General features: G+C 41.7%; 4 protein-coding genes and 2 non-coding genes across 8 annotated transcripts in view; all 6 read left to right on the forward strand.

Annotated features, from left to right (window-relative positions):
* The window catches only part of pthlha (parathyroid hormone-like hormone a), a 17,384-nt gene extending 13,139 nt beyond the window's left edge, over nt 1–4,245 (forward strand). For both annotated transcript variants that reach the window (XM_023428042.2, XM_023428041.2), the window contains exons 3-4: nt 2,632–3,171; nt 3,539–4,245. In XM_023428042.2, coding sequence (XP_023283810.1) covers nt 2,632–3,148 — 517 coding nt within the window. In that variant the 3' untranslated portion in view covers nt 3,149–3,171; nt 3,539–4,245. The remainder of the gene's footprint in view (nt 1–2,631; nt 3,172–3,538) is intronic.
* trnat-ugu (transfer RNA threonine (anticodon UGU)) lies at nt 854–926 on the forward strand. The gene has a single exon. It is a non-coding gene; the product is annotated as a tRNA-Thr (tRNA).
* trnat-ugu (transfer RNA threonine (anticodon UGU)) lies at nt 1,226–1,298 on the forward strand. The gene has a single exon. It is a non-coding gene; the product is annotated as a tRNA-Thr (tRNA).
* Nucleotides 4,246–8,998: 4,753 nt separating the features above from the next.
* On the forward strand, nt 8,999–12,638 carry c4h11orf98 (chromosome 4 C11orf98 homolog). Its single transcript, XM_023428035.2, has 4 exons — nt 8,999–9,135; nt 10,489–10,613; nt 10,706–10,803; nt 11,471–12,638. The coding sequence occupies exons 1-4, from the start codon at nt 9,097–9,099 to the stop codon at nt 11,587–11,589; spliced, it is 381 nt and encodes a 126-aa protein (XP_023283803.1). The 5' UTR covers nt 8,999–9,096; the 3' UTR covers nt 11,590–12,638.
* Nucleotides 12,639–12,934: 296 nt separating this feature from the next.
* Nucleotides 12,935–21,123, forward strand: mansc1 (MANSC domain containing 1). Its single transcript, XM_087179788.1, has 5 exons — nt 12,935–13,403; nt 14,815–14,900; nt 15,632–15,959; nt 17,272–17,412; nt 17,870–21,123. The coding sequence occupies exons 3-5, from the start codon at nt 15,710–15,712 to the stop codon at nt 19,021–19,023; spliced, it is 1,545 nt and encodes a 514-aa protein (XP_087035914.1). The 5' UTR covers nt 12,935–13,403; nt 14,815–14,900; nt 15,632–15,709; the 3' UTR covers nt 19,024–21,123.
* Nucleotides 21,124–22,891: 1,768 nt separating this feature from the next.
* The window catches only part of lrp6 (low density lipoprotein receptor-related protein 6), a 39,958-nt gene continuing 37,699 nt past the window's right edge, over nt 22,892–25,150 (forward strand). For both annotated transcript variants that reach the window (XM_023428044.2, XM_023428045.2), the window contains exon 1: nt 22,892–23,214. In XM_023428044.2, coding sequence (XP_023283812.1) covers nt 23,160–23,214 — 55 coding nt within the window. In that variant the 5' untranslated portion in view covers nt 22,892–23,159. The remainder of the gene's footprint in view (nt 23,215–25,150) is intronic.

Here is a 25,150-nt window from a genome sequence, read left to right on the forward strand (position 1 = left end):
GGAAACTGTTTGATGTTCGTTATATTGAAGGTAAAAACAGAAGCAGATCAGTTTTCAAAGCCAGTGTGTGTGAGTGTGTGTGTGTGTGTGTGTGTGTGTGTGTGAGTGTGTGTGTGTGTGTGTGAGTGTGTGAGTGCGTGTGTGTGTGTGTGTGTGTGTGTGTGTGTGTGTGTGTGATATCTGTAAGCACATAAACAGAAGCTGCTCTCCCTCTGTGTTGTGTTGTTTCACTGACGTCATTGAGCTGAGTGAGATTTTATCGAGCGTCTCGTCTGTGTTCGTCAGCTGCCGGTCGACAGGTGAAACAGATCAAACGGTAACTCAGGTCAGAGGAGCTGCACGGCCTCCGGGTGAAACTGACCTCCGCAGAGCGGGGAGGAGGAGGAGGAGGGCATCATGGGAAACTCTGACAGCTGTAATCAGCTGCCGGTATCTCCCACTGCAGCGGGCGTGTTTGTGTGCTCAGACACCTGAAGTGTTTGGCCGGCGTTGGCGCCCGGCGGTTCCCAGGCTTCGAGCCGTGCCCTCTGCCTCTCTGTTTGTCTAAGAGTTAAGACTGAGTAACGCGACACCGCGGCAAAGCAAAGCCCCGAATCCTTCTGCTGCTCCGGCTGCATCTGGAAAGATAACAGGTCGGTCCATCTGGTCAGAATCAGAGCCGGAGTCGTCTCCTCTTCTTCTGCAGCTCTCACAGATCCGTCGTGATGAACTCATGTTTTTATTAATCTCAGTCGCGTCCGTCACGTTTATGGGACAGATGACTTTGTCCCGTTGTGATCGCAGCTGTGTGGATGGCAGTGATGTGATGTGTCCGGTGTGCGAACAGCACCACCACCTGGCCTGGTGGAGACAGGGCTCCATAGCTCAGGGGTTAGAGCACTGGTCTTGTAAACCAGGGGTCGTGAGTTCAAATCTCGCTGGGGCCTCTCTCTGTTTTCAAACCTTCCCTCAGTGATAAATCTTTCATCTTTAGAGTTCAGTTGGAGACGTGTGCACGTGTCACCACCCACGGATGCTGCTGAGTGTGGTGACGGAGTTGTGGGTGGTGCCACAGTGTCATGATGAATCAGCGTCTGTCGTCTTAAATTTCCCTGCAGATGATTCTGAATGATTAATGTTGTGTTTTTCCACCTGAACACATTTTTGAACATTTTAAATTTTATATGATGTTGGTGCCTCAGTAGGTGGTCAGCCGCCTGTGGGTGTGGCCTATGTAGGTACACAGGGCTCCATAGCTCAGGGGTTAGAGCACTGGTCTTGTAAACCAGGGGTCGCGAGTTCAAATCTCGCTGGGGCCTACAAATGTTTTCTGACGTTCATGTAGGAAGCTCCCTGCAACACATCATGATGTTTGACTTGTAGATGTCGCTATAGCAACAAATTAATACTTAATGAGTCACATTTCAAATCTGTGATGCATTTCAGCAGAAGAAGAACTGGGTGTTTTCGTGCAGATAGCGCCACCTTGTGACCATTATGACGTCATTTATATTTAGATATATATTTTTTTTTTGGCATTTAATTATTTGTACAAAGAAATTTCTTTGCAGTTTTCATTTTAATTTAATTTGTGTACACATATAATCTGCAGATCACTCACCAGTAGTTGGCGCTACAACAACATAACTACTTCGAATGCTCAGATCTGTATTGGGATGTTGCCGCTCAGATATCACCTGACATGATTGAAATATTCCCCCAAAATCAACAAACTAATACTGTGTCTGATTCAGACCAGGTTTGGATCCAGATGCACATTAGAACATATTCAAAGAATAAAAGGTTTTTCCTCTGTGACTGTTTGGAGTTAGTTTCATTAGAAAATCAGAAATCACAGTTCGGCCCCAAGTCTTTTCTTTTTGTTTGGACCACAGTTAATTTTTTTTGTAGCGTCTCTGGCCCTGAGCGCCATGAATCTGCCAGTTAACATCCACATTAATGAAAAGTGAAGGGCCAAAGGTTTTGCTCTGCTCACATCGTAATAATGAACAATCAGAAGGAAAACTGGCGTTTTCCTGTGAAAAAGAAAAAGAGAGAAAACTCATCTGGACCTCCTCCGGCAGGGCGGAGATCTTCTGTATCAGTTTTAACAACCCTGGAAACCAGCTCAGCTCCTGCGGTTCGATGAATCATGTCATTTCACTGCATGAATGCAACAGCTGAGTTATTGGGGAATATTGTCCAAAGTTTTTAACCTCTGTGACTGAAGAGTGAAGAGAGGGTGAGCGGAAGCAAAGAAAAGATCTGTCAGTTTATCTAAATGTTAGACACAAAAAATGTCTTTAAATGGATGAAAATATAAAGGAAGAAGCCAAAAAAATGTTTCATAAAATTCATCTTTTTTGTTGCTGTTAAACTTCTGCAGCTGCTGTTTCCTTCAGTCACTCACACACTGATTCTTTCTCTCATACTGCCCTCTGCTGGTGGATCAAGAAAACCTCCTAAAGCCGACTGAGTCTGTATCACACTACATCAGCAGACATGAGTGGTGTCCACATACTTTTAACTAAACGTAAAACTCAAAACCTTTTTCTTTCTTCAACGACTCTAAAGCATGAAAATCCTGCATTTATAACATGTGAATGTTAATTGTTTAATTGAATCGAATCTTCTTCTTTGTGTGTTTTGCAGAAAGCGCTCGGTGACTCACGCTCAGCTGATGCACGACAAAGGTCGGACGCTGCAGGACTTTAAGCGTCGCATGTGGCTGCAGGAGCTTTTGGATGAAGTCCACACGGCGGAGATCCGCGACCTTCCCGTCCGGACCACCGGAGGAGGCGGAAGCAGCAGTGGCGCCGGCGTCGGGCTGCCTGGGGTCAGCCTGGGCATCAACCTGAGCACCACCGGCAGCACCCTGCACTCCAAACCGCCCGGAGGAACCAAGAACCTCCCCATCACCTTCAGGCTGGAGGAGGAGGAGGGCACCAACCTGCCGCAGGAGACCAACAAGTCTCAGACGTACAAAGACGGCGTCCTCAAAGCACCCGGCATTAAGAGGAAGAAGAAAGGGAGGTCTGGGAAGAGGAGGGAAGGAGAGAAGAGGAAGAGGAGGGCACGTTCACTGGGGTGGAGGCTGGAGGACGAACCCGGGAGTGGACTCCACCTGGAGTGGAGGTCTCTGCTCGGCCTGCAGAGGGCGCTGCTTTAAAACGCTGTCAGTCTCTGACAAAGGTGAGTCCACAGGTCGAAGTGTTGCATCATGGTGATTTACACTGTGTGACAGTGTCTGTAGAGTCAGGTTCACGTGACACGTCATTCAACCTAAACATCCAGAACTAGATTCATTTCTCTGAATCAGATTTGTGGCCTTCACACACTGCGACAGCTGCACTCAGAACAAACGGACACAAGGATGAAACTGATGTGTTTTCATTTTAAAAGAGGTTGTGCATCCACGTAACACAGAGGTTTCTTAAATGTTATAATGTCCCCATGTGTTTTTACTGATGCTGATGCTTCTGTACGTTTCAAGACACAAATGAAATTAAAATAAAGTGCTGATCTAACCCGTCTCTTCCTGTCTCTGCTTGTGTTTCAGAAGCCTACGGACAGTTGGAGTGGACTCCTAAATACTCATGTTACAGTCGTCTGTAATGGTGATTATTTGGAAAGAAATTGGAAAATATTTATTGTCTGTAAATATTCTAAATATAGCAGAATAGATAGCAGAATATGATAAAAAAAAAAAACTTATTTGATGCTCTGTGGGGCAACAGATTTTAATCTTTGTGAATCCTTGCTTTTTTCTTTTTTTATTCCAATTATGTCAGATTTTTTTGCGGTAATTTATTTTGTCTGAATGGTGTATTTATTTTGTAAATGTATCGAGGTGCTGCTGACCCTCTATATTTTTGTACCATAATGCACTTTAGATATATAAATATAAATATATATACCATTAATTTTGTTCATTGACTTGTTTTTGTGGTTGATTGAAATGAAGAAAAAACGACAGTCGTCATTCTGTGTTACTTTTCCGTTTGATTCTTTACCCTTCGCTCTGTTCAGACGTCCACTTTTTTGTTTCTTTGCTGCTGTTTTTCAGATGTTTTGTTTCGTTGTCTCACCTTTTTGTGTCGGACCCTCCTGCTGCCTTCAGTGTCTCTGTTTCCTCCACAGCCGCTCTGCTTCTCAATGCAAAAGTTCATACTTGTACATAAACCAAACACGGCTCGATATTGTTGTTTTTGGCACTTGCACTGAGATAAACACCCTGTACTGAACGGATTAAACATTTGACAGTAACTCCTCTGTCTCTGTGTCTTTGATGTTGCAGTAAGTTCACAGTGAAGCATCAGTTCTGTCCTCGGTCCTATTCTACATCTCACTTGATGCTTAAAATTGTCTGTTTCCTGTAAGTTTTTAAATCTACTGAAATTTGGATGGTGATAATTTTCTACTCATCTCCAGTGAAGTTATGAAATAACTTAAATCCTTTACTTAAAGCTGCATTTCTTAATTTTTGGCCACCAGGGGGCAGAAAAATAAACTGAAGGATTCACACTAGTTGATTAATTTAGTTGACTGACAAAAAATAAAACAGCAAGGAAAAATAAATCTATCATATTCAGGTTGCAGCTTCTCAGATGTCACAGTTTTCTGTTTTATATCAATATAAACTGAATATCTTTTGATTTGGGACAAAATAAGATGTCACCTTATAGAGACACCACTTTATAAACCAAATAATCAATTAATCAAGAAAATAATTAGCACGATTAACTGATAATGAAAATAATCATTAATTGCAGCTCTACATCAAACTCTAACTTAAAGCTCGGAGTTGTGGTGTACCCCAGGGTTCTGCCCTGGGTCCTCTGTAGTTTGTGTTAAGTGGGTTTAAATATTACACCATAGCCTCAAGTATACATTACATAACCTCCTTAATTCTATACATTGGATGTTATTGCTAGCATGTTAGCAAACAGATGACTATTTTCACATCTAGCAGTCACAGAGCGACATTATCATGTATTTGTCATTTCATATTGTCTGTGCCAGGAACTGAATCATCATTTTTGGTCTCAGACATCTCAGATATAAAAAAGGCAATGAAAATAATCAATGCAAGAGACGTTTTAGTGACTCTTTAGTTACCTTGGTTGTGACTGTAGATAGCTGAGGTCCTGTCATCATCTCAACCCTCATCAGGACCCTTCACACCCCCTTCATAACTCCTTGTAAACTCCTTGTAAAAACCCTCTGGCCAGAACAAATATACTGAAAAAGTAATTCATTCCAACTTCCAGTAACTTTTATGACAATACTGATATGGATTTGCTCACAGACCTCGACCCTCAGCAGATTCTCTCAGTTCCTCTGTGACTTTAAACAGAAACTCTGCCTCTTTCTTCTTCACATTAAATGAGTGAGGTTCCACCAGGCTGAGTCATGCTGGTTCAGAAACAAGCAGCTCGACACACCAGCACTCTGAAAGTTTCCACTGACAGACGATCAAAAACCGAAAGCTGGACTGAAACATGTTTCCAACACAGACTGAAACACATCACTCAGCAGATTTCTTTTCAGCCAGTAATGTTAGAGCATCAGTCATCTGTGGACGCAATAAAATGACTAACCCCATCCCATTATGATATCCTTTAAAGCCACTCCACATACAAATGTATAAACATAATACTTCATAAAATATTTGTGGTATTTAAGTGTCGGACACACTAAAACAAAACTACTCACTACTATTAACTAACCTAACTGTACCTAGTGGTTATTATAAACTGTGAGGGGGAACCAGGCCCAATCAAATGCCCCCATGGTGGAACCTCAGGACATTCATTAAGCATGGGGTTGACCCTTTTACCAAGTCCTGGTAAAATAAAGGTCATACGGACCAAAAGTCCCTCCAGAAACCACCATATTGTCTTCATCTGCAGGTTTTCATCGCTCCTGTATTCTGTCTATTCACCATCAACTCTCCACATCAGCTGGGTGTTCATTCTCCTGTATTTCAAACCCTCCACGGCAGCTTTTTTTTGGACTTCTGCACATACAGCAGGAAAGAAAATTACAACTTTCCACTCAATAGAGCAAAACTGTCAACAAATTACCACCTGTCATCATAAATTCCACCCAGAATTCAGTTAGAGATGATCAACAGCTCCGGGCTGAAGAATGAGTTCAGAGGGATTTGGCTTCGCTAACAGCCATTAAAATAATTGCCACCGCTGCAGCTTCACAACAGGACAAGTTTGGTTTGGCAGCAGGTCGGAGAGCTGAGAGACATCGAGGGGAAGGAGCCGAGCGCCGGAGATGACTGTGTTGATGGTGTTGATGGTGTTGATGGTGTTGACGGTGTTGACGGTGTTAATGTTAGGATTCAAGCAGCAGCAGCTTCAACATCCAACCAGCCAAAACAAACATTAATAACACTGAGAGCCAGACAGAGACAGAGAGAGAGAGAGATAACTGGTGAGTCAGCTGGACAAAGACTGAAGATCCAACTGGAAGAGAACGTTTCTGTAAAGTCTCAGAAAGTTCCCGAAACAAGTGAAATACACGTGGGTGTGGAGGAGTGGTGCTAATATCTTCAAGGTGTTTGTGTCATGGTGGGAAGGTCCACTGTGTTTAATTACTGAGTAGACTGAGAGGTTTGTAGTGGCGTCTTTGTTGTCTGTGGTTGGTTTGTAATTGTTGGTCGTAGCAGCAGACACACTGTGAGAATTTAAATCTAAATTTCTGAATTTAGTCTTTGGTCTCCAAATCAGTTGTCAGTGGATCTTGAACCGCCTTTTTGGACTGAGGACGACAGATTTGGTCGTTTGAGACGTGAGTCAACTTACGCCTCAAACAGCAGAGAATCACACTGTGTGAAGGGGCCTGGAGTTAGAGGTCATGGTGGTCATGGGTCACCATGAGTGACCATGGCTCAGGGGGCAGAGCAGGTTGACTGCTGATCCTAAGATTGGCGGTTCAATCCCTGGCTCCCTAAACCCAGGTTGCGTCAGGAGCCAAATCCATTACGGATAGCAATTTGCTGTGACAAGTCTTCATGAGAGCCAAATGATGACGACTTGTCTTGTGCCGGTCATGCCACTGGAGTCACGCCAGACCTCTGGGTACCGACACTGGTTGAACAACCATGTCTTGAGCGCTGCTAACCAGAGCTGACTCTCAGCCCACAGTGGCTCAAGCCTCCCCAACACCAAAATTAAATCTGATACGTTGCTTTAGATTTTGTTTTACAGCGATGTAACTAATATTTTCTCAATCTAATGGGAACACAGGAGGCACATTTTTAGTTGGAAGCAGATTTGTCAGCAGCAGAGTCTGAGAGTCTGAAAACTCACAGAAACTCTTTTCTTGTTCAGATGAGAAAGAAGCTTTAAAAAAAACCTGAAAACATTTGGCCTAATTTCCAGACTGGCTTAAAATCAAAGGAAAAGTTGAAACTCCTCCAAAGCTCAAATAAAAGAGCATGAATAATCACCAAGAATCCTGCCCAAAACAAAACTTCACCGACATGTAAAACTGATCCCAGACTCTCGGAGGAACTCAACCAACGTGAGTCCATTCATGTTGTGTCAGAGATCGTTAACGCTGTCGTAGGTTCTGTTTAGGATTTCTGGACCGGAGTTTGTTCCCTGAGTGGAGTTCAGTCCGGATGACATTTATCTGGAGGGAGGAAAAATGAGCCAATTACAGTGTCGAATCCTTTTATTGTTATGGCTGAATCTGAGCTGCTGTGGTGGACGGAGATCCCGAACAGCGAGAGCGGAGGGCCCAGATGTGCAGAAACACACAGACAGGCTGTTATAATCCGGTCAGTCCTCAGAGTTTCAGTTTGGAGGCTGCAGAGAGAAATGAGTCAAAAGTCCTCAATATTCCCCCTGGGTCTCTGCAGCAGGGAAATCCATCAGCCGTCAGCGTGGGAAACATCCACACAGTTTACATCAGCAGCTGATCCAGGATCAGAGGCATGACCTCAGCATAGCTGCTCTGCTACATAACCATCCTTTATTTTTACATTCCGGAGGTTTCAAACACAGATTCAGATCTGTGAAACTTTTGTTCTATTTATGAAAACACAAAAAACATACATCTAGACCAGCTGAGACCAGGTCCAGACCAGTCCACACCTCACATCCCCCGAGCTCCAGTGTGTGCCTCTTATGTTATAGCACTTAGCATCTATCTATCTATATCTATCTATCTATCTATCTATCTATCTATCTATCTATCTATATATCTATCTCTCTATCTATCTATCTATCTATCTATCTATCTATCTATCTATCTATCTATCTATCTATCTATCTATATATATATCTATCTATCTATCTATCTATCTATCTATCTATATCTATCTATCTATCTATCTATCTATCTATCTCTCTATCTATCTATATATCTATATATCTATCTATCTATATCTATCTATCTATCTATCTATCTATCTATCTATCTATCTATCTATCTATCTATCTATCTATCTATCTATCTATCTATCTATCTATCTATATCTATCTATCTATATCTATCTATCTATCTATCTATCTATCTATCTATCTATCTATCTATATATCTATCTATCTATCTATCTATCTATCTATCTATCTATATCTATCTATCTATCTATCTATATCTATCTATATCTATCTATCTATCTATCTATCTATCTATCTATATATCTATATCTATCTATATCTATCTATATATCTATCTATCTATCTATCTATCTATCTATCTATCATCTATATATATATATATCTATATCTATATCTATCTATCTATCTATCTATATATCTATATATCTATCTATCTATCTCTCTCTCTCTCTCTCTATCTATCTATCTATCTATCTATCTATCTATCTATCTATCTATCTATCTATCTATCTGTCTATCTATCTATCTATCTATCTATCTATCTCTATCTATCTATCTATCTATCTGTCTATCTATCTATCTATCTATCCAGCAGGTGGCAGTAATGCGCCTAAACGTTGGTTACCACCGCCATTTAAAAAAAAGCCGAAGAAGAAGATGATGGCGGCAGTACAGATCCGTCCTTCCTGAAAGTGTGTCGGTGATTTAAATCGCAGAAGAAGAAGCGTGCGCGTGTCCACGTGAGAGCAGCAGCATGTCTCCTCCAGGAGGGAAAATCAACAGACCGAAAACTGTAAGAAAACCTTGTTCAATATCAACGATTAGGAGACAAAGCGCGGGAAAAGAAGACGCTCTAACTGCACGTTCTGTTTGATTTACCTGAGCTAAACATACACGAGGAGACGGTTAGCAGCTAGCTTGGACGGCTAGTGTAAACACTGTGTGTAACGTCATCGTTATTAACGTACAGCTTTTAAGATAATTAACGTGTTTGTTATTCATTATGTATCTAAGACAGTCAGATCACCTCAGTACACAAGCAGAGCTGCAACAAGTACGAAGTAAAAGTAGTAATACTGAAGTTTAAGTACAAATACTTCAGTGTAAAAATACTAATAAAATATTACAAGTAAAAGTACTGCATTCAAATTCCTGCCAAAGTAAATGCACAGAAGTGTCAGCTGCTTCGTGTAGGTAAAGTTAGAGATGGTGAGATGAAGCTTCATGAAACACATTTACAGGTAGAGAGAAAGCTTCATGTCTATATGCTGCGTGTTAGCAGAGCGACACCTACTGGTCAGAACGTAAAATACAAGCGTTTTTTAAAAAATCAAATTAAATGATGATTGTATTTTTTATTCTAAGCATAATTTTATAGTAATAAGTGTAAAGGAAATCAACAATTTCAATGCATCAAATGTATTAATATATAATGTGAAATATAATATTAGTCACGTAATCTGTTTTTAACTGGAGTGATGTGAAATGTACAAACCCTCAGCAGCATTTTGCTGTTGTAGCTGCTCCAGGTGGAGCTGCTTTAACTACGTCATATACACTTAGTTTAGTCTGCTGGACTAAACTAAGGGTCACCAGATAAAGGTAAGAGGTCATCAGATGATTCATGGGAAAGAGGAAGAAACAAAGTTCAGATTCAATGATCTGGATTCAGTTTTTAGACTTTTGTCTGTTTTATTTTTGTAAAACAAAAACCATGTGAGGCCATTATATCATTCAATAAACAACACACTGATTTCCATAATAATGGCTCAGTTTTTAGTTAAATTTGTCTGTATCGCCCTCCTTGTTCTACACAATAAAAGTATCTTAAATCTTATCCGTCTAGTCTGTCTAGCTTAGTCTTTGAGATTCTTGGAAATCCCTTCAGAGCAGTTGTAAGTGTTTTCCAGAAAGATTGATGCTTATCTTTGACTCGAGAGATAAACTGGGTCTATGGATCGTTTCCTGTGGTGTTATCAGTCTGCTGGGCTCAGGGTCACATTACAAGATGAAGTTTTTTTGTTTCCAGTGCAGTAGAAAACCTGTTTACTGTTGCAGTGACTTGAAGTGTAGGAGCTGACACATAGTTTTTCTGTGAACTGTTATCACCCAGAGAACATCAGTGGTCTCTGTCGTTTCTTTGCAGGAGTTGGGGAAGAAGCTTTTCAAGCGGCGACGAGTCCTGAGTCGAGAGAAGAGGAAGAAACATCAGATAGTCGGAGCCGTGGTAGATCAGGGTCTCATCACCCTCCATCACCTGAAGAAGAGAAAGTCAGTGATCATCACCTGCACACACTGAAACCTAACATGGCCGACTATTGATTAAAAACATTGTTTAAAATCTGCATTTTTCTCCTCTCCAGGTCGAGTCCGAGAGCGAACATCACTCTGTCTGGAAAGAAGAAACGGAAGCTGCTGAAGCAGCTGCAGCACATGCAGCAGGAGAAAGCCGGTATGGAAGGTAAATGACGACATCTCCATTCACACCAGAACACATGGGGTTAGCCATGTGAAGATGCTGATGGTGTGAGTGATCAGTCCTCCTGTCCTTACTGCCCTACTGTTCTTAAAGAGTTTTCAGAATCTATAAACTATATTTTATTTAAAAATGATGATATTGATAGATGTGACTGTTAATGCAAGTTTGTACCCAAATACTGAACAAAAAGGGAGCTAAGTCTCAAGAAGCTCGGCAGGAGAAGAAATTTCCAACATGACAATGATCCCAAACACACTGAAGATATTACACAAGAGTTTGTAAAGAAGAAAAAGGTGAAACTATCACCTGGCCAGGTGTGTCCCTGATTTCAAGGTGACACACCTGGAGGATTTTAAAGCAGAAGGTGGAGAAACAAAACCTCGTCTGTCAGACTGCTATCAGCCATGTCCAGGAGGATCGACTCTTATTTTGTCGACACGTAAAATATTAACAAAATAAAAGAACGAAGGGTTCAGCGACTTTTGTTTCACTTGGTTCTATATGGATTATAGTTTAATTAGTCAAACATTTTTAATTTTCAAATGGCTAAAAATAAAACTATTAAATGGACAGAGATGTTGAGATAGTTCAGAGTTTTTAAACCAGATTTTTCTGAGATATTAAAACTGTAAAATGTTTCTTTCGTCAGTTGAACCTGCAGCTCCACCTCCCAAGAAACAGGACTCATCCTCAGCTCCGACCACGAAGAAGAAGAAGAAGAAGGCAGCTGGATCGCAGGGGGACGTAGAGATGGCCGATATGGACTAAAGAGAAGACAGAGTTATCTGTTGATGTGAGGCAGTGTCCTGTCTTTTATTCCAGTGGACAATTAGGACACAGCTGATTGTGAATGGACTGCTCAAATATGATTGACTGGTTTCTGAAGGTAAAGTTGTGATTTTCACAGTTTGTGTCAGTCAAGGTGAGATTTTAAAAACAATTCCTGGAACAAAGAGTCTGAGAGTTACATGGATGTATGGAAGCCCATTTCTGCCAAAAGAAAAATAAATAACGAGAAGATAAAAGAACAAAAGTCAAAATGTTTGTTTTTCAGGTCAGAACCAGTCAAATTTATAAGAGAAGTCAAATTTAGTCTTTTTATCCTATAATTTTGGCTTGGAATTTAATTATTTTGACCTATTAATAGATATTATTTCATAATGTCGACTTTTTAAGTAAGGAGGCAGAAAATGACCCAAATTGACAGACATCTTTTGAGGTGATCAACATGAAAAGTTGTTTTGTGCATAAAACTGCACCAATCTGAAAATGAATGAGTGGAAAATGTTCCATTTCTCCAGAAGCAAACCTTCCTGTGGTCTCAGAGCAGAATCAGCTGTTAGCTCCAGAGATCTGCTCAGAGCCTGAGGGTTTTTTTAACTGCGGATGTTTAGAGTTAAAGTTTGGGAATCAGCAAGTTCCTGGCAGACTTGTGCTTCCATACAGACATTTGTTGGCATAATGACGACTTTATGTGAAAGTCGTCACACAGAGTTGTGCATGTCATGCTTCCTGCAGATATAGATTTGAAAACTTTATTTTTGACTTTGTGAAGCTCAGACTTTTCACCTAGTACATCAAAATGTTATCACAAATGTTACTTGTATCTCATTACTATTATTATTTTTCAGCATATATATCTTTTTTTCTTGGCTGAAACAGGCTTCTGTACATTTGAAACATAGTCAAACCTTTGACCTAATATTTCATCATTTTGACTTGTGTCATGTTTGTTCTATTCTTGGTGTTAATGAGCTTCTATATGTGTCGCACCTGCAGGGCTTTAATAAAGTAAAGTATTTATCTCTGGTTTAAAACAGTCTTATTAAATGTCTGTAACACTTTCTGTGAATTGAAGCGGGGGAGAAAAGCTTTTCTTTCAAACGTGTTGTTCATGTTCAGTATCTTCAATTATTGATGAACCTGCCTATAAATTCCTTATAACAGGGGTTTTTATTTAAAGCTTCTAAGGAGAAATTTTAGAGGATTTTATGATCATGTGAATTTATTCTAAAGCTCATTATTGGTAATAATTAGACAGTGTTGGAGACTGATTTTGGGATGCAGCCCCCCCCCCCCCCCCCCCCCCCCCACCAGAGGACAAAGACTAAAATGGGTCAGACTCCGGAGAGAAGCAGATCTTCCGCACCAGCCATCATGTAATGTAGTTCATCATCCCGGAGCCTCAGAAACCAGAAGCTGCTGACGGGGTTCATCTCTCTCCGACATGCCGCCGACACTCACCGTTTTCTCCCGTTAATGTGACCGTGGGTGACGGAGGACAGCGCTTCATCATCCCGCATTTAAACCGGAAAAACACCGCTTCATCTGGGGGAATCTGAATCGTGTCAGCACTTGGTTCTCTTTTTTTTTTTCTTTTTTAATTATTATTTTAATGAACATGACCTCTCGGGATGGGTGAAGCTTTCTCTTTCTCTTACTGGGACTGACTGGTTTGATAGAGATTGCTGCCGGTGGCTCCCGGTTTCCAGTCCGACACCGACTCCTCTGACCGCCGACCGACCGACGGATGGATGATGGATGCCGCGCCGAGTTAATCTGCGTCCTCGGTGAAGAGAAAGGTAAAGACGTGGAGCTGTGGAGGGAAAATAAAACCCGGGTTTAACCCACATCACACCGCGCAGCTCTGTGTCCCAGTTTAGGCTGAATTACCCAGTAACATTAGCTCCATTAAAACCAGTGCAGCGACATGTTTGTTCGGCAGGTGCTACATGGACGAAGCGAGAAGCGAACAGTTACACAAAGGCAGCCGTTAGCAGCCGTTAGCAGCCGTTAGCTGCCGTTAGCAGCCGTTAGCTGCCGTTAGCTGCCGTTAGCTGCTGTTAGCTGTTTATTATCACCGGGTTTGACATGTAGCTTATTGACGTCGCTTCACGGCCTTCAGCTAACGGTCCCCACGGACTCGGTGCCCGGTGCGTTCACACTGAAACGCGAAGCGGTTTTTCTAGCTTCGCTTTCGCCCACAGAAGTTCTTATTAGCCACAAACGGCTAACAAGCTAACGATATAGCGACGCGACCGCGGCGACGTTTGTCGTTTGTTAGCGAGAAATTTCATCTCCCGGACCTGGTTCTCTTCCGTTCCCATGTCTCCATGACGGAACTACTCAGGGCGAAGTTCTTCCCTCAGTCTCAATCACATTCTGCGGACGCGACTTCGCCTCGTGTTCGTACAGACGAAATCGAATTTTCTTCGCTCCGTGCGTCCGTTAATCTTCACTTCGCCTCCAGTTCGCCTGTTGGCGACACCGACACCGACACGTTCGCCCGGTTTTATGAAGGTGAGAAGCCGAAGCAGAAGTTTTTAGACTTAAAGAAACAATAAGAGGATTTCAAATATTATTTATAGGCTATAAAATATTATAAATATCAATCTGAAATATATAAATACTTTAGAGAATCATCTGATATGGTGTAATATTTTTAATTAAAGTAATTAACATAATTAGTTTCAACATATATTCTGTCAGAATGTGTTACTACAACAGAAATATTAACTTGCCTGAATAAATCTTAAATAAACGTCCACTTACCATCTTTTTCCTGAGCTCTCACCTCTTCTTACAGTCTTCCTCGGTTCAGCTTCCACAGAAAGTCTGTGAGATGTGGTTGAAATCTCAAGAAAAAACTAGTGCGTAGACCTTGAGTTAAGACCTCTATGTCAAACCACTCTTTCTAAGGCTTTATTGGTTTGAATTACTGTTGTTATTTTATTTTGTTGTTGTGTTTTATTTGATTGTATTTTAAGGATTTTATGTATCTGTATTCTTTTGACAGATCATGTTTAACTGTAGTGCTGAAGTGTTTTAATGTGGTTTTTCTCATATAAAGCACTTTAATGTAAAGTTTATCATTATTATTATTTACTGTTGACTGACATAATGTCCGTGCTGAGGTCTAAGAGCCACGGTGTAACGTGGTTCCAGTGATAGTGGGTGGAGATAAGGTGAACTGACGCCTCCCTGTCCCTCCAGGAGACGGGCTAAAGTCCTGCTCCGTGGACTGTGGACCCAAAGAGCTGCTGAGCATCTGATGGAGGACGGTTCACACTGTCGGCCCGGTGAGTCTCTGCTCTAAAACAACACGTCCAGGTTTCTATATGAAATCTGAAGCTACAACAGAGTCTGAATCCAACAGACGTTTATTTCCTGCTCGATTCCGAACTTTCATGGTTTAATATGAAACTAAAAACAGAATTTAAACAAGTTTCTCTTCAGTGTGTAAAATCAGGACTGACCTCGTTCACCTTCAGTGAAAGTGGAAATCTAAAAACAGAAGCGGCTCCTTCAGGAGACGCTTCTGTTTTTAGATTTCCACTTTTACTCCACAGATCAGTTTCTAATTCTGTTCCTTTTGTTCTATTGTTGTCGCTGAGAGACGTCAGGGACTGAGGGACAGATAGAGAAGATCAGTGGTGACACTACAGTGAGCCGTCAGTGAGACCCACTCATGACGGTTTAAAGATAAAGTCCAAAATAAAGTCTTCATCATGTTTGTTGTTTGGAAACGTGTTTTTTTAACTTTAAGTTTTTAGACTCCGAGTTTGAGGCTGGAGACGTTTTTATTTTTGTCTTTTTCTGTCTCATTAAGTTTAATCAGAGTGAACTGACTGTCTGATTATTGACTTGTTTTGTTGTCTGTAATCAGTCGGTCACAGCAGGCGTCCGTCCTGCACCTGAACACAGAGACATTTAAGAGTTTTTACTTCTGTAAGTCGACTCAGAAACATCTGTCCTGCTGCAGACGTGCCCTCCACATCTGTCTCCGTGTTAATGTTCTGTCCATGTGCAGGTCATTCGTGTGGATCTCTGCTCTCCTCCTGTGGACACTGAGGCGTTTCTGATCAGAGACTGTGGATCTGCTGCAGCCATGTTTCCTCCAGAGTCCAGTCCAGCCTCGCGGACGCTCCAGCTGCTCGCCGCCGCCGTCGCTGTGATACTGCTGACCTTGCTTCCCGTGAGCGCCGTGGAACCAGAGACTTGTTTCTCCAGACAGCACCAGAGCGCCAGAGTCAACGTCAGACTGGCCCTGAACAGACCGGGGGCGCTGATGGAGGGACGGGCGGTCCGGTCTGACAGGGACTGTGTCCTCACCTGCTGCTCAGAGGAAGTCAAACCAGGTGAGACACTCACAGGGAAGACTGGATCTGACGGTCGGGGTGGAAGGAGGTTTTAAACATTTTAAAACAAAACATTTTAATCACATCTTTCACCAAAATTGTTCTGATTTGCAAATGATTTGTCGGCCCTCCTGCAGCTGATATTAAAACTAATAATACATAAACACAACCATAAACTTCCAGCGCTGCAGCTCCGTCAGCTTCGTCCTGCGGGAGCTGCAGCTCCGTCAGCTTCGTCCTGCGGGAGCTGCAGCTCCGTCAGCTTCGTCCTGCAGGAGCTGCAGCTCCGTCAGCTTCGTCCTGCGGGAGCTGCAGCTCCGTCAGCTTCGTCCTGCAGGAGCTGCAGCTCCGTGTTGTGAGGAGGTGAAGTGGGTCAGACTCAGAGACTGACACAGCTTTACACAGAAATCACTTTTCATTTCTAAGAACATCACGCAGGTATTTTCAACTCTCTGGATCTCCGCAGGTAAAACATGGTCAGGTTGTAAAATCAGACGCATGTTTGACCATAAAGTGAACGTGAGATCAGACGTCACCGTGTTTCTTTTAGACTAAAACTGATTTCAGACAGAAATAATTAATAATCTCCTGATGTGACGTCGTTGAACAGATTTAATCCCGAACTGCACTTCAGCATGATCTTATGGTATTTGTACTTCACTCATTTATTTCCATTTTATGCTACTTTAATCTTCTACTGCACGTCTGAGAGGGAAACTCCACACAATCTTTACCTGATTTTACTTTGAAGGTTCATTTACATCCACAACATCTGGACCAGCCTCAAGATTAAAATGCTGCTACATGTTAATGCAGCAATAATAATAATAATAATAATAATAATGATCCTATAGTCCAATATTCTAAATCATAAATATATAATAATATGAAACCTTAAAGGGTCATTCAGCAGATTGTGTAATTTTACTTTTAAATACCGTATTTTGTCAATATAGTATTTTCCTTCAAACTCCTGAGTGCAGTCACTTTTTTACACACTGATAATATAATAAATATAATAAAGAGCACAAAATGTAAAATGTAATTCAGAGTCTTGTGAGCTGTTCAAAGTGTGAACCGTGTTTCTGGGTTAATAAAGTTCCTGGAGTTCAAAGAGTTTCCATTGTTCTTCCATCAGTCACAGTCTGAGCTGGTGGTTTTACTTCATTAAGACGAGCAGATGAAACATACTGAAATAAAGTGACAGGTACTGATTGATACTGTAAATGATGTTCACAAGAAAGAGAAGTCGTTCTCACTCAGTCCGAGTCACTTCATCTGAATGATTCACCTTGTTTCTGTGTTTGTGAAGGAGCCAAGTGCAACATGGCCGTCTTCACCGCCATCAGACGCAGCGGCGAGGACAACTGCCTCCTGTTCCACTGTCCCACGGAGCAGGACTGTCCTCTGATGAAGGCTCCGGACGGCACCAACACCTACGACATCTACAAAGGTACACACCCACAGCCTCTCTCCTGATTGGCCGAGAGACTCAGAGCCTCCTCTCTTCTGATTGGCTCACCGACCTGTCGTTACTAGAGCTCCAGAGAGAGGAGATGTGAAACTACACTGAGATGGTTTTTAGTTAGTTAGTTAGTCAGTTACTTTGTTGGTCAGCTAGTTAGCTGGTCAATTAGTTAGTAGCTAGTCGGTCAATTAGTTAGTTAGTTAGTAAATTGGTCAGTGAGTAGTTATTCAGTCAGTCAGTTAGTTAGTTGGTCAATTAGTTAGTCAGTCAGTCAGTTAGATAGTAGTTAGTTAGTCAGATAGTTAGTTGGTTGGTAAGATAGTTAGTTAGTCTTTTAGTTAGTTAGTTAGTTAGTTAGTTAGTTAGTTAGTTAGTTAGTCATTAATTCATTCATTCAGTCAGTAGTTCAGTTTTTCTTAAATCTGTCTTCTGTCTTGTGCAGGGTTGATTCATCCAACCACAGTGAGACCTGTCACCACGACAACCACAAAAGAAACCATCTCCACCACCACTCTGGCACCAACCACACCTGCAACCACCACAACAACCACAACCACCACACAGAGTACAACAACGCCACCACCACCACCAACCACAACAACAACAACAACAACCACAACAACCACACAGCCCACCACCACAACAACAACCACCACCACACATGCTCCAGCCACCACGACAGCACCTCCACCCATCATCATCATCGCCACGATGCCTGCGATAACACCATCACCCACCACCACCACAACAACAGCAGCACCAACAACTACAGCAGCACCAACAACTACAGCAGCACCAACAACTACAGCAGCAACAACAACAACAGAAACAACAACAACAACGACAACAACAGCTCCCACCTTCACCTCCATCACCATGAAGAAGACAAACAAACCCAGCAAGAAGCAAAACAAAACTGCCAAGAAAGGAAAACCACATCCTGTCAGCACCACCACCACGACTGCCGCCACCACCACCGCCACCTTCCCGCCCACTCTCAGCCCCACGACATCACTTCCTGTTGTAACGGCGGGAAAAGAGGCTGAACATAGAACTACTGACAAACCACAGCCGAGTACTGAACCCACCACAACCACCACAACCACCACTGTTCCCACCACTGTTCCCACCACGACGACTCCCACCACTGTTCCCACCACAACCACAACCACCACCACGACCGCCACCACGACCACGACCACGACCACGACTGCTCTTAAAACCACCACCTCCCCCTCCACCCCTCCCCCTACAACCGTTCCTACCACTACTGCCCCTCCTCCTCCTCCCACCACCACCACTACAACCACCACCACCACTGAGCCGCCCACCGTGAGGACGACTCCCGCAGCGAGTTTGGTCATCGTCCCCAAAGGCGTCCTCCAGTCCGACCACGCCCTCCAGAACTCGAGTGTCGGCCGGGGGAAGGCGGTAGCCGCTCGGGGGGCGGTGAAGAGCGGCGTGGTGGCGTTCATGGTGCTGGGGCTCGCCGTGCTCACGCTGGCCCTGGCCGTGGGCGGACGTAAGGCGATGGAGTCCTTCGACAGACGCCATTACACGAGACTGGAGCTGAACGACCTGCACTACGAGGTCTGAGGACGGACTTTGACTTTCAGGACGGAAGCTCAGAGGGACAATTATCATGTTCGTCTCTTGAGTTACACAATAATCGAATGTCTGCTTCACTCTGTTAAAGAGGCGCTGAACCGTGACCACAGAGAATACTGGATTCTGATTGGTCAGACGTAACCACACAGCTCTTCAGTTTATTACGTTTCAATACGTTACGTTTATCAGCCTAAAATATGATTGAACAAGACTTTGACCTTTGACCTGTGCAGTTATTTATTTAGAATAGGAGTGGGTGATGTGAATAAAAATCCTCCATCACACAAAGTGATTAGTTATTAATGAGATTCTTTGTTCATGAACATGATATTTAATACAGAAGCTCCGTGTGTTTAATGGCAGAGAATTTACCTGCTTTTCCTGCTTTTCCTGCTCCAGCAAAGGAAAGAGCAGAGAAATCCAAATACATCATTAAAGAAAGAATAACTACAACAGTAATGAATATAATCACATGGTTTGTATCATGTTCATGTCTCATCACCCGCTCGTATTCTCAGTAAGTCTCGTCATGTCTGATGAGTGACTGACGGAAAACACAAAGAGTGAAACTCATTTTCATTTGACTAAATCCACAGAATTATGATTTCCTCATGATTCTGACTGTCTGAGGTAAAAACCGACTTTTATTTCTCACTTTCTCAGAATTCTGACGTTTTCTCAGAGATGATTTTTCTTCTTCTCCGGTTCGTACGAGGCTCGAAGGTCCCGAAAGACTTTTTTATTTTGTGTTCACAAATCAGGATTTTGTTTTTCTTTCTGGATTTCTATTTTCTTTTCAATATTAACATTTTTCAATAATTTAGTCGATAAGAATTTTGACTTTAATAAACTTTATCCTCAGACTTTAGATTTTTTCCTAAATTTGAACCATAATCTTTTCAGAGAACTTACTTCTTCTCTGAATTATATTTTTATCTTGTGTCCACGACAAGACAGGATTGTTTTCATTTTTAGTCTCTTTTACTTCATAGAACATTTAAAATTCTCTGAATCTAAAATAAACTTTATGTTTTCCAGTTTCTGAGATTTGAACCACATTCTCAGAGATTTTACTTTTACTAAAAAAAAAATCATGTTTCAGGACTTTGACTCAGAGACTGAAGTCTGAGCTTTTCTCATAATTCTGACTCTTTGGTTTCACTCACTGACGTTTATTCCTGCCTTTCACTTGTTCTGCTTCAAAGCTGAGAACAGACCTACCTGTCCTCACCTGGTGAAACCACCTCCTGCAGATCATTTCTTCTTCTTGTCCTGTTGACTGTAGAAACTTCAGCTGGCGACGGAAAAACAAAGAACCAACAGCAATATTTTTATTCCCCGAAACTCAGGAAGCCTGTGAAGCGTTCCCGTGGAGCAGAGCTGGATTGTATGAGCGGACACAGATCTGTACATTCGGCCGTCTGGTGTCGAGGCCTTTTCGCCATGAGGGGAGGGGGGGGGGGGGGGGGTTGTCGACTCTTTGTGTATAAGACGTACACCTGCATGTCTTTTTACTTCCACATGCTTCAGCCATACGAGCCTGTGATTGCTTCTTAAATCACCAACTCAGTCTAGATGTCGGACTCACTCTCACTGTGTTGATTTTGTATTTTCTCCACGTTTCTCTTGTTTCACTTACGATAAAAATATAAACGATTGATGCAATCCTCTGAGAATCGATGCACTACTGTATCCTGCGGTTTTTGATAAATGTGATCTGCTTCTTTTACAATATTAGATTGTTTTTCATAGGTAAGAGTACACTGGCTGCGCACTATTTTCCTATAATAACTACATTTGTATTGGATGTCAGTGTATTTGGGGGGTTGGGGGGGGGCAGATGGAAGGACGTTGCTGCAGCATCAGTTGACCACCAGGTGGCAGCAGCAGCCTGATGAACTTCCTGCAGACACTGACCTGAAGACTGTTGACTTGTTTTCACTTCTCTTGCTTTGGTTTCTACTCTGTCTGATTAACTCCATGGATGGTGATAGTTTGGTCTCGTTTTGTGAAGTGATGCTTTTGCATAAGTTTGGAATTTGATGTTTTGTTCTTGTAAGGATTAAAAAAAAAATGTGATTTTTGAAAGTGTGTCGTCTTTGATTCTGTGTTTTGTGATGAAAACAAATTTATGAAGAGCGTGAAAAAGCTAAAAATAAACGCCGGGATTTAGTTTGTGACGACAGTAAATTATCATCAGCTGCATGAATCTGCTGAAATCAGGCTTTGTTATTGTTTAAATCACTTATGGAGAAAAGCCAGTGATTTATCATGGATTTCATCTATGAAAGAAACATTTAAATCAAGTTTTAAAGATGTAAAAATGCAGAGTACAACTAAGAACTGTATCATCTTCATTCACCTGTGAAGGATATTGATCAGGGACGATGTGAAGAGAAAATATTTCAGTTTGGACATTAATATTAAATTTCTGTGAAAAAAATAGATTCAATTTGTCTAAAAATTGAATTTATTTTGATCGAACTTTCTACCTTTAATCTGGTTTTATTGATTCTCCTGCAAGATTCAGAAAAGTCTGAAGGTTTTTTCTCAAAAATGTGAGTTTCACCTCAGAGTTACCAACTTTATCAAAATTCAGACTTTTCAGCAAAATTTTCAACAATTTTTGCCAATTTTTAACAATGAATGTGTGAATCTCTTAATTCAGAAAGGAAACTTGTTATATACCTTTTAACATCAGTTTTCATCAACATTTTAATTAATATACAAATTTAATTGAGTTTCTTCAAACATTACACACATATTTTCATTAAATCATATTTTTTTTTTAAATCTTAAATTTTGATTTACGTCTTTTTGCCTCAGAATTTAGACTTTTATCTTGAAATTCTCAGATTAATCACTTAAAACGAATTTTATTGTCAGATTATTTTTGTTTGTAGTTTTGATCAAAGTTGTGAATTGAATCCCTCCACGGCTTTTTATTGTTTTCTCCAGAATACATTATGCTTTTTCCTTCTTTTTTGATCTCTGTCTAAATATCACTTTGAGTCAAAATTAAGAGTTTTTTAATGTATTTCATTCATGTTATCATTAGTTATATTCCAGGTTAAGGAATTTTGAACTGTAATCTACAAGTTTAGCTTCAGTGATTTTTCTTAAATTTCTTAAATGTTGATTTACCTTGTTTTTTTTTCTCAAAATTCTCATATGAATCATTTAAATCAAACTATTTTACTGTTAGATTTTAAATCAAAATTCAGTTGTTGTTTTTTTTACTGTTCTCTTTAAAAGTTAACATCAATCCAGATGTTTTCTTGTTTGTTTTCTCTCAGTATCAGAGGAATGTGTGTGGATTTCCTCCAGATTCTCATGTTTGAAGTGAAGTCTGACTTTATCCGCAGGATTCAGACTTTTTAACCAAAGTTTTTCTGGCTTGTGTTTGTTGTGGAAGTTTGTTTGTGTCAGTTTCCTGTTTCTGCCGCAGAGAGAGTGAAAGGTGTGAACCGTGTTGTAGTGTCTCCTGCTGTGTGTGCGTGGTGCGTGCGCGCGCGCGTGTGTGTGTGTGTGACTCTGCTGCTGTGGTAAACTCTGACTGTGATAAACTAGTCCCGCAGGAATGTGAGTGTAGAAGCTGAAGTTCGGCTCCTGCTGCACCACAACACACCGGTTCCCTCCTCCGGGACCCGGGACGTGTTTCCTCCTGGTCCGGCAGCGGTTCACCGTGTGGGCAGCTTTTGGGCGTTTAGCGTGTCGTAACATTATCTTTGGCTTGAGAGCATGAAATCAGAACAACAATAGAAAGCAGCGGAGCCGAGGAGGAGGAGGAGGAGTGAAGGAGGAGGAGGAGGAGGAGGAGGAGGAAGAAGAAGAGTGGAGCAGGAGGAGGAGGCGGAGGAGGCGGGGGGAGCAGCTTCCTCACAGCGGAAGGAGACGACGGATCTCCTGCAGGACAATGTGAGACACCGAGAGTTGATCCAACGCAGTTAGCAAGCAGCCAGCCAGCCGGGATGGAAGCGGGGATCATTTGAGTCGCACCGCAGCCGAACCACAACCAGAATATTGTTCTTAAATCCGCATTTTTTGGGCCGAGGACGCGGCCGCAGCGATGGGAGGCCGGCGCTGAGGAGAGAGCGGCGGCAGGGCCAAGAAACGGGAGAAAGATGGGTGTCGTGCTGCGGAGTCTGTTGTTGTGTAGTTTTTGTTTTCTCATACGAGGTGAGTTTGTGTTTAAATCCGCCTTTTAGCTCCGGGTTCCCGCCGTGTGGCCGTGTAAAAGTGACGTTAACAGTCGGGGGGAAAAGGCAGGTTTTAGCGGCGGGTGTTCGGAGCCGTGTCCGGGCCACAGGGCCCCACTCTCCGGGGTTTCTGGTTCTCCTGAGCGGAGCTAACGTTAGCCAGCCGAGCTCTGCGTGCTTCCCCCTGCCTGTTCGCTGCCGGAGCTCCAGCAGAGTGAAACCACAAACAGCCAGCGTTAGCGCCAAGTTAGCTGGAAAAATACCCCGCTGCTCGTCCAGCCTCCTCCGGGCCCGTGTCTCCAGCCCCGGGTTGTTATTTTCACCGAGTTCCCGGCGGCTGCTAACCGGCTAACTTTGGGTTTAGTAACTTAAAACAGGCTGAAACGTTGGATTGAGGGAAGAGCAGCAGTTAGCACAACAGATGCTACATAAGCTAGTGACTGAGCACAAAGCAGCACCTGAGTAATAACATGAAACCTGCTGTTTTAATTCACATTTAACTACATAAATCTGTGTTGAGCTGCAGTCAGGTTTATATTAACACTCTTTGTCTGTGATACTGTAGATACAGACACATGATGAAAGAGCTGATCTACAGCCAAGAAAACAATAAAGACAAAACCTTATTTCCCCTGTAGTCCATGTTAAAGTGACAGGTCTGAGGTCAGCCTGGAACAATCAGACAAACCCACAATCCTGCTGATTGCAACTGTAAATTCACTGTGATTTAGAATCAGTTATTAGTGAATCAGAAGCTGTTTTCTGTTGGTACACCTTCATTTCAATGATCTATGTTGGGCTGAAACTAACAATTATTTTCTTTATTGATTGAATCTGGTGTTTATTGTCAATAATATATTATAAAATAGTGACAAACATTCCTCAGGTGATTTCCTCAAGTGTCTCGTTTTGTCCATAAACCCGAACAGATTCAGTTTCTAAAGATTTAAACCAGAGAAAATCAGAAAATATTCATGTTTGTGAGACTTTTATTTTGACATTTATTCTTGAATAATGACATAAACAAGTAACTGATGATCAAATGTTACAGATTAAATCCATGATAAATCACTGGCTCCAACTTTACGAAAGATAAAAGTCATAATGTTTTTAAACAGTATCAACGGATTTCCTCAAATGCCTCGTTTTGTCCAAAAACCCAGAGACATTCAGTTTATAAAGATTTAAACCAGAGAAAATCAGAAAATAATCATGTTTGTGAGGCTGAAAACAGACTTTTATTTTGACATTTATGCTTGAAAATGTGGTAATTGATTAATGGATCTCTGACTCTGATCACACAGACCTGATATATAAATAAAAGTTAGGATGAAAACAAGTTTAATCCTCATTAGAAAAACTTACAAACGTATTTTCATTATTTATTAATCTGCAGATAAATTTCTCAGTTCATCAATAAGTTGTTTTCACAGGTGTTTTGTCCAAAAGTCAAAGATGTTCAGTTCACTGTGATAGAAAGCAGATGTTCATTAATCGGCGTCAGATTGACTTTGTAACGAGAATGGAAATGATTATGTGATTAGTCCATTGATAGGAAATGAAACTGCAACAATTCTGATAATCAATTGATCTTCAGTCTGATTTGATTATAAACAGAATCTTAACGGACAAAACAAGACGTTTGACTCTGGACCTCTGGACATTTTATCAATCAAACAATCAATTAATTTGACACAGTGATCAGCAGGTTAATTGATGATGTTTTGGCCTTAATTGCAACAGTAACATGTTTATATTCAAAGTGTCCTGGTAACCAGGTCCAGGTGTTTCCTCCAGTCAGACTCACGTCCTCAGACTCGGCTCGGTCCAGGCGGTTGAGGAGTCTGAGGTTTTCAGTTTGTGATTCAGTAAATATTTAGAGAAGGAAAACATGTTGGTTGGTTGGGGGGGGGGGG

Source organism: Seriola lalandi, unplaced genomic scaffold (assembly GCF_002814215.2).
Source record: "Seriola lalandi dorsalis isolate HSWRI2012SDOR001 ecotype SW California unplaced genomic scaffold, Sedor1 jcf7180002054865, whole genome shotgun sequence".
Classification (NCBI taxonomy): Eukaryota; Metazoa; Chordata; class Actinopteri; order Carangiformes; family Carangidae; genus Seriola; species Seriola lalandi.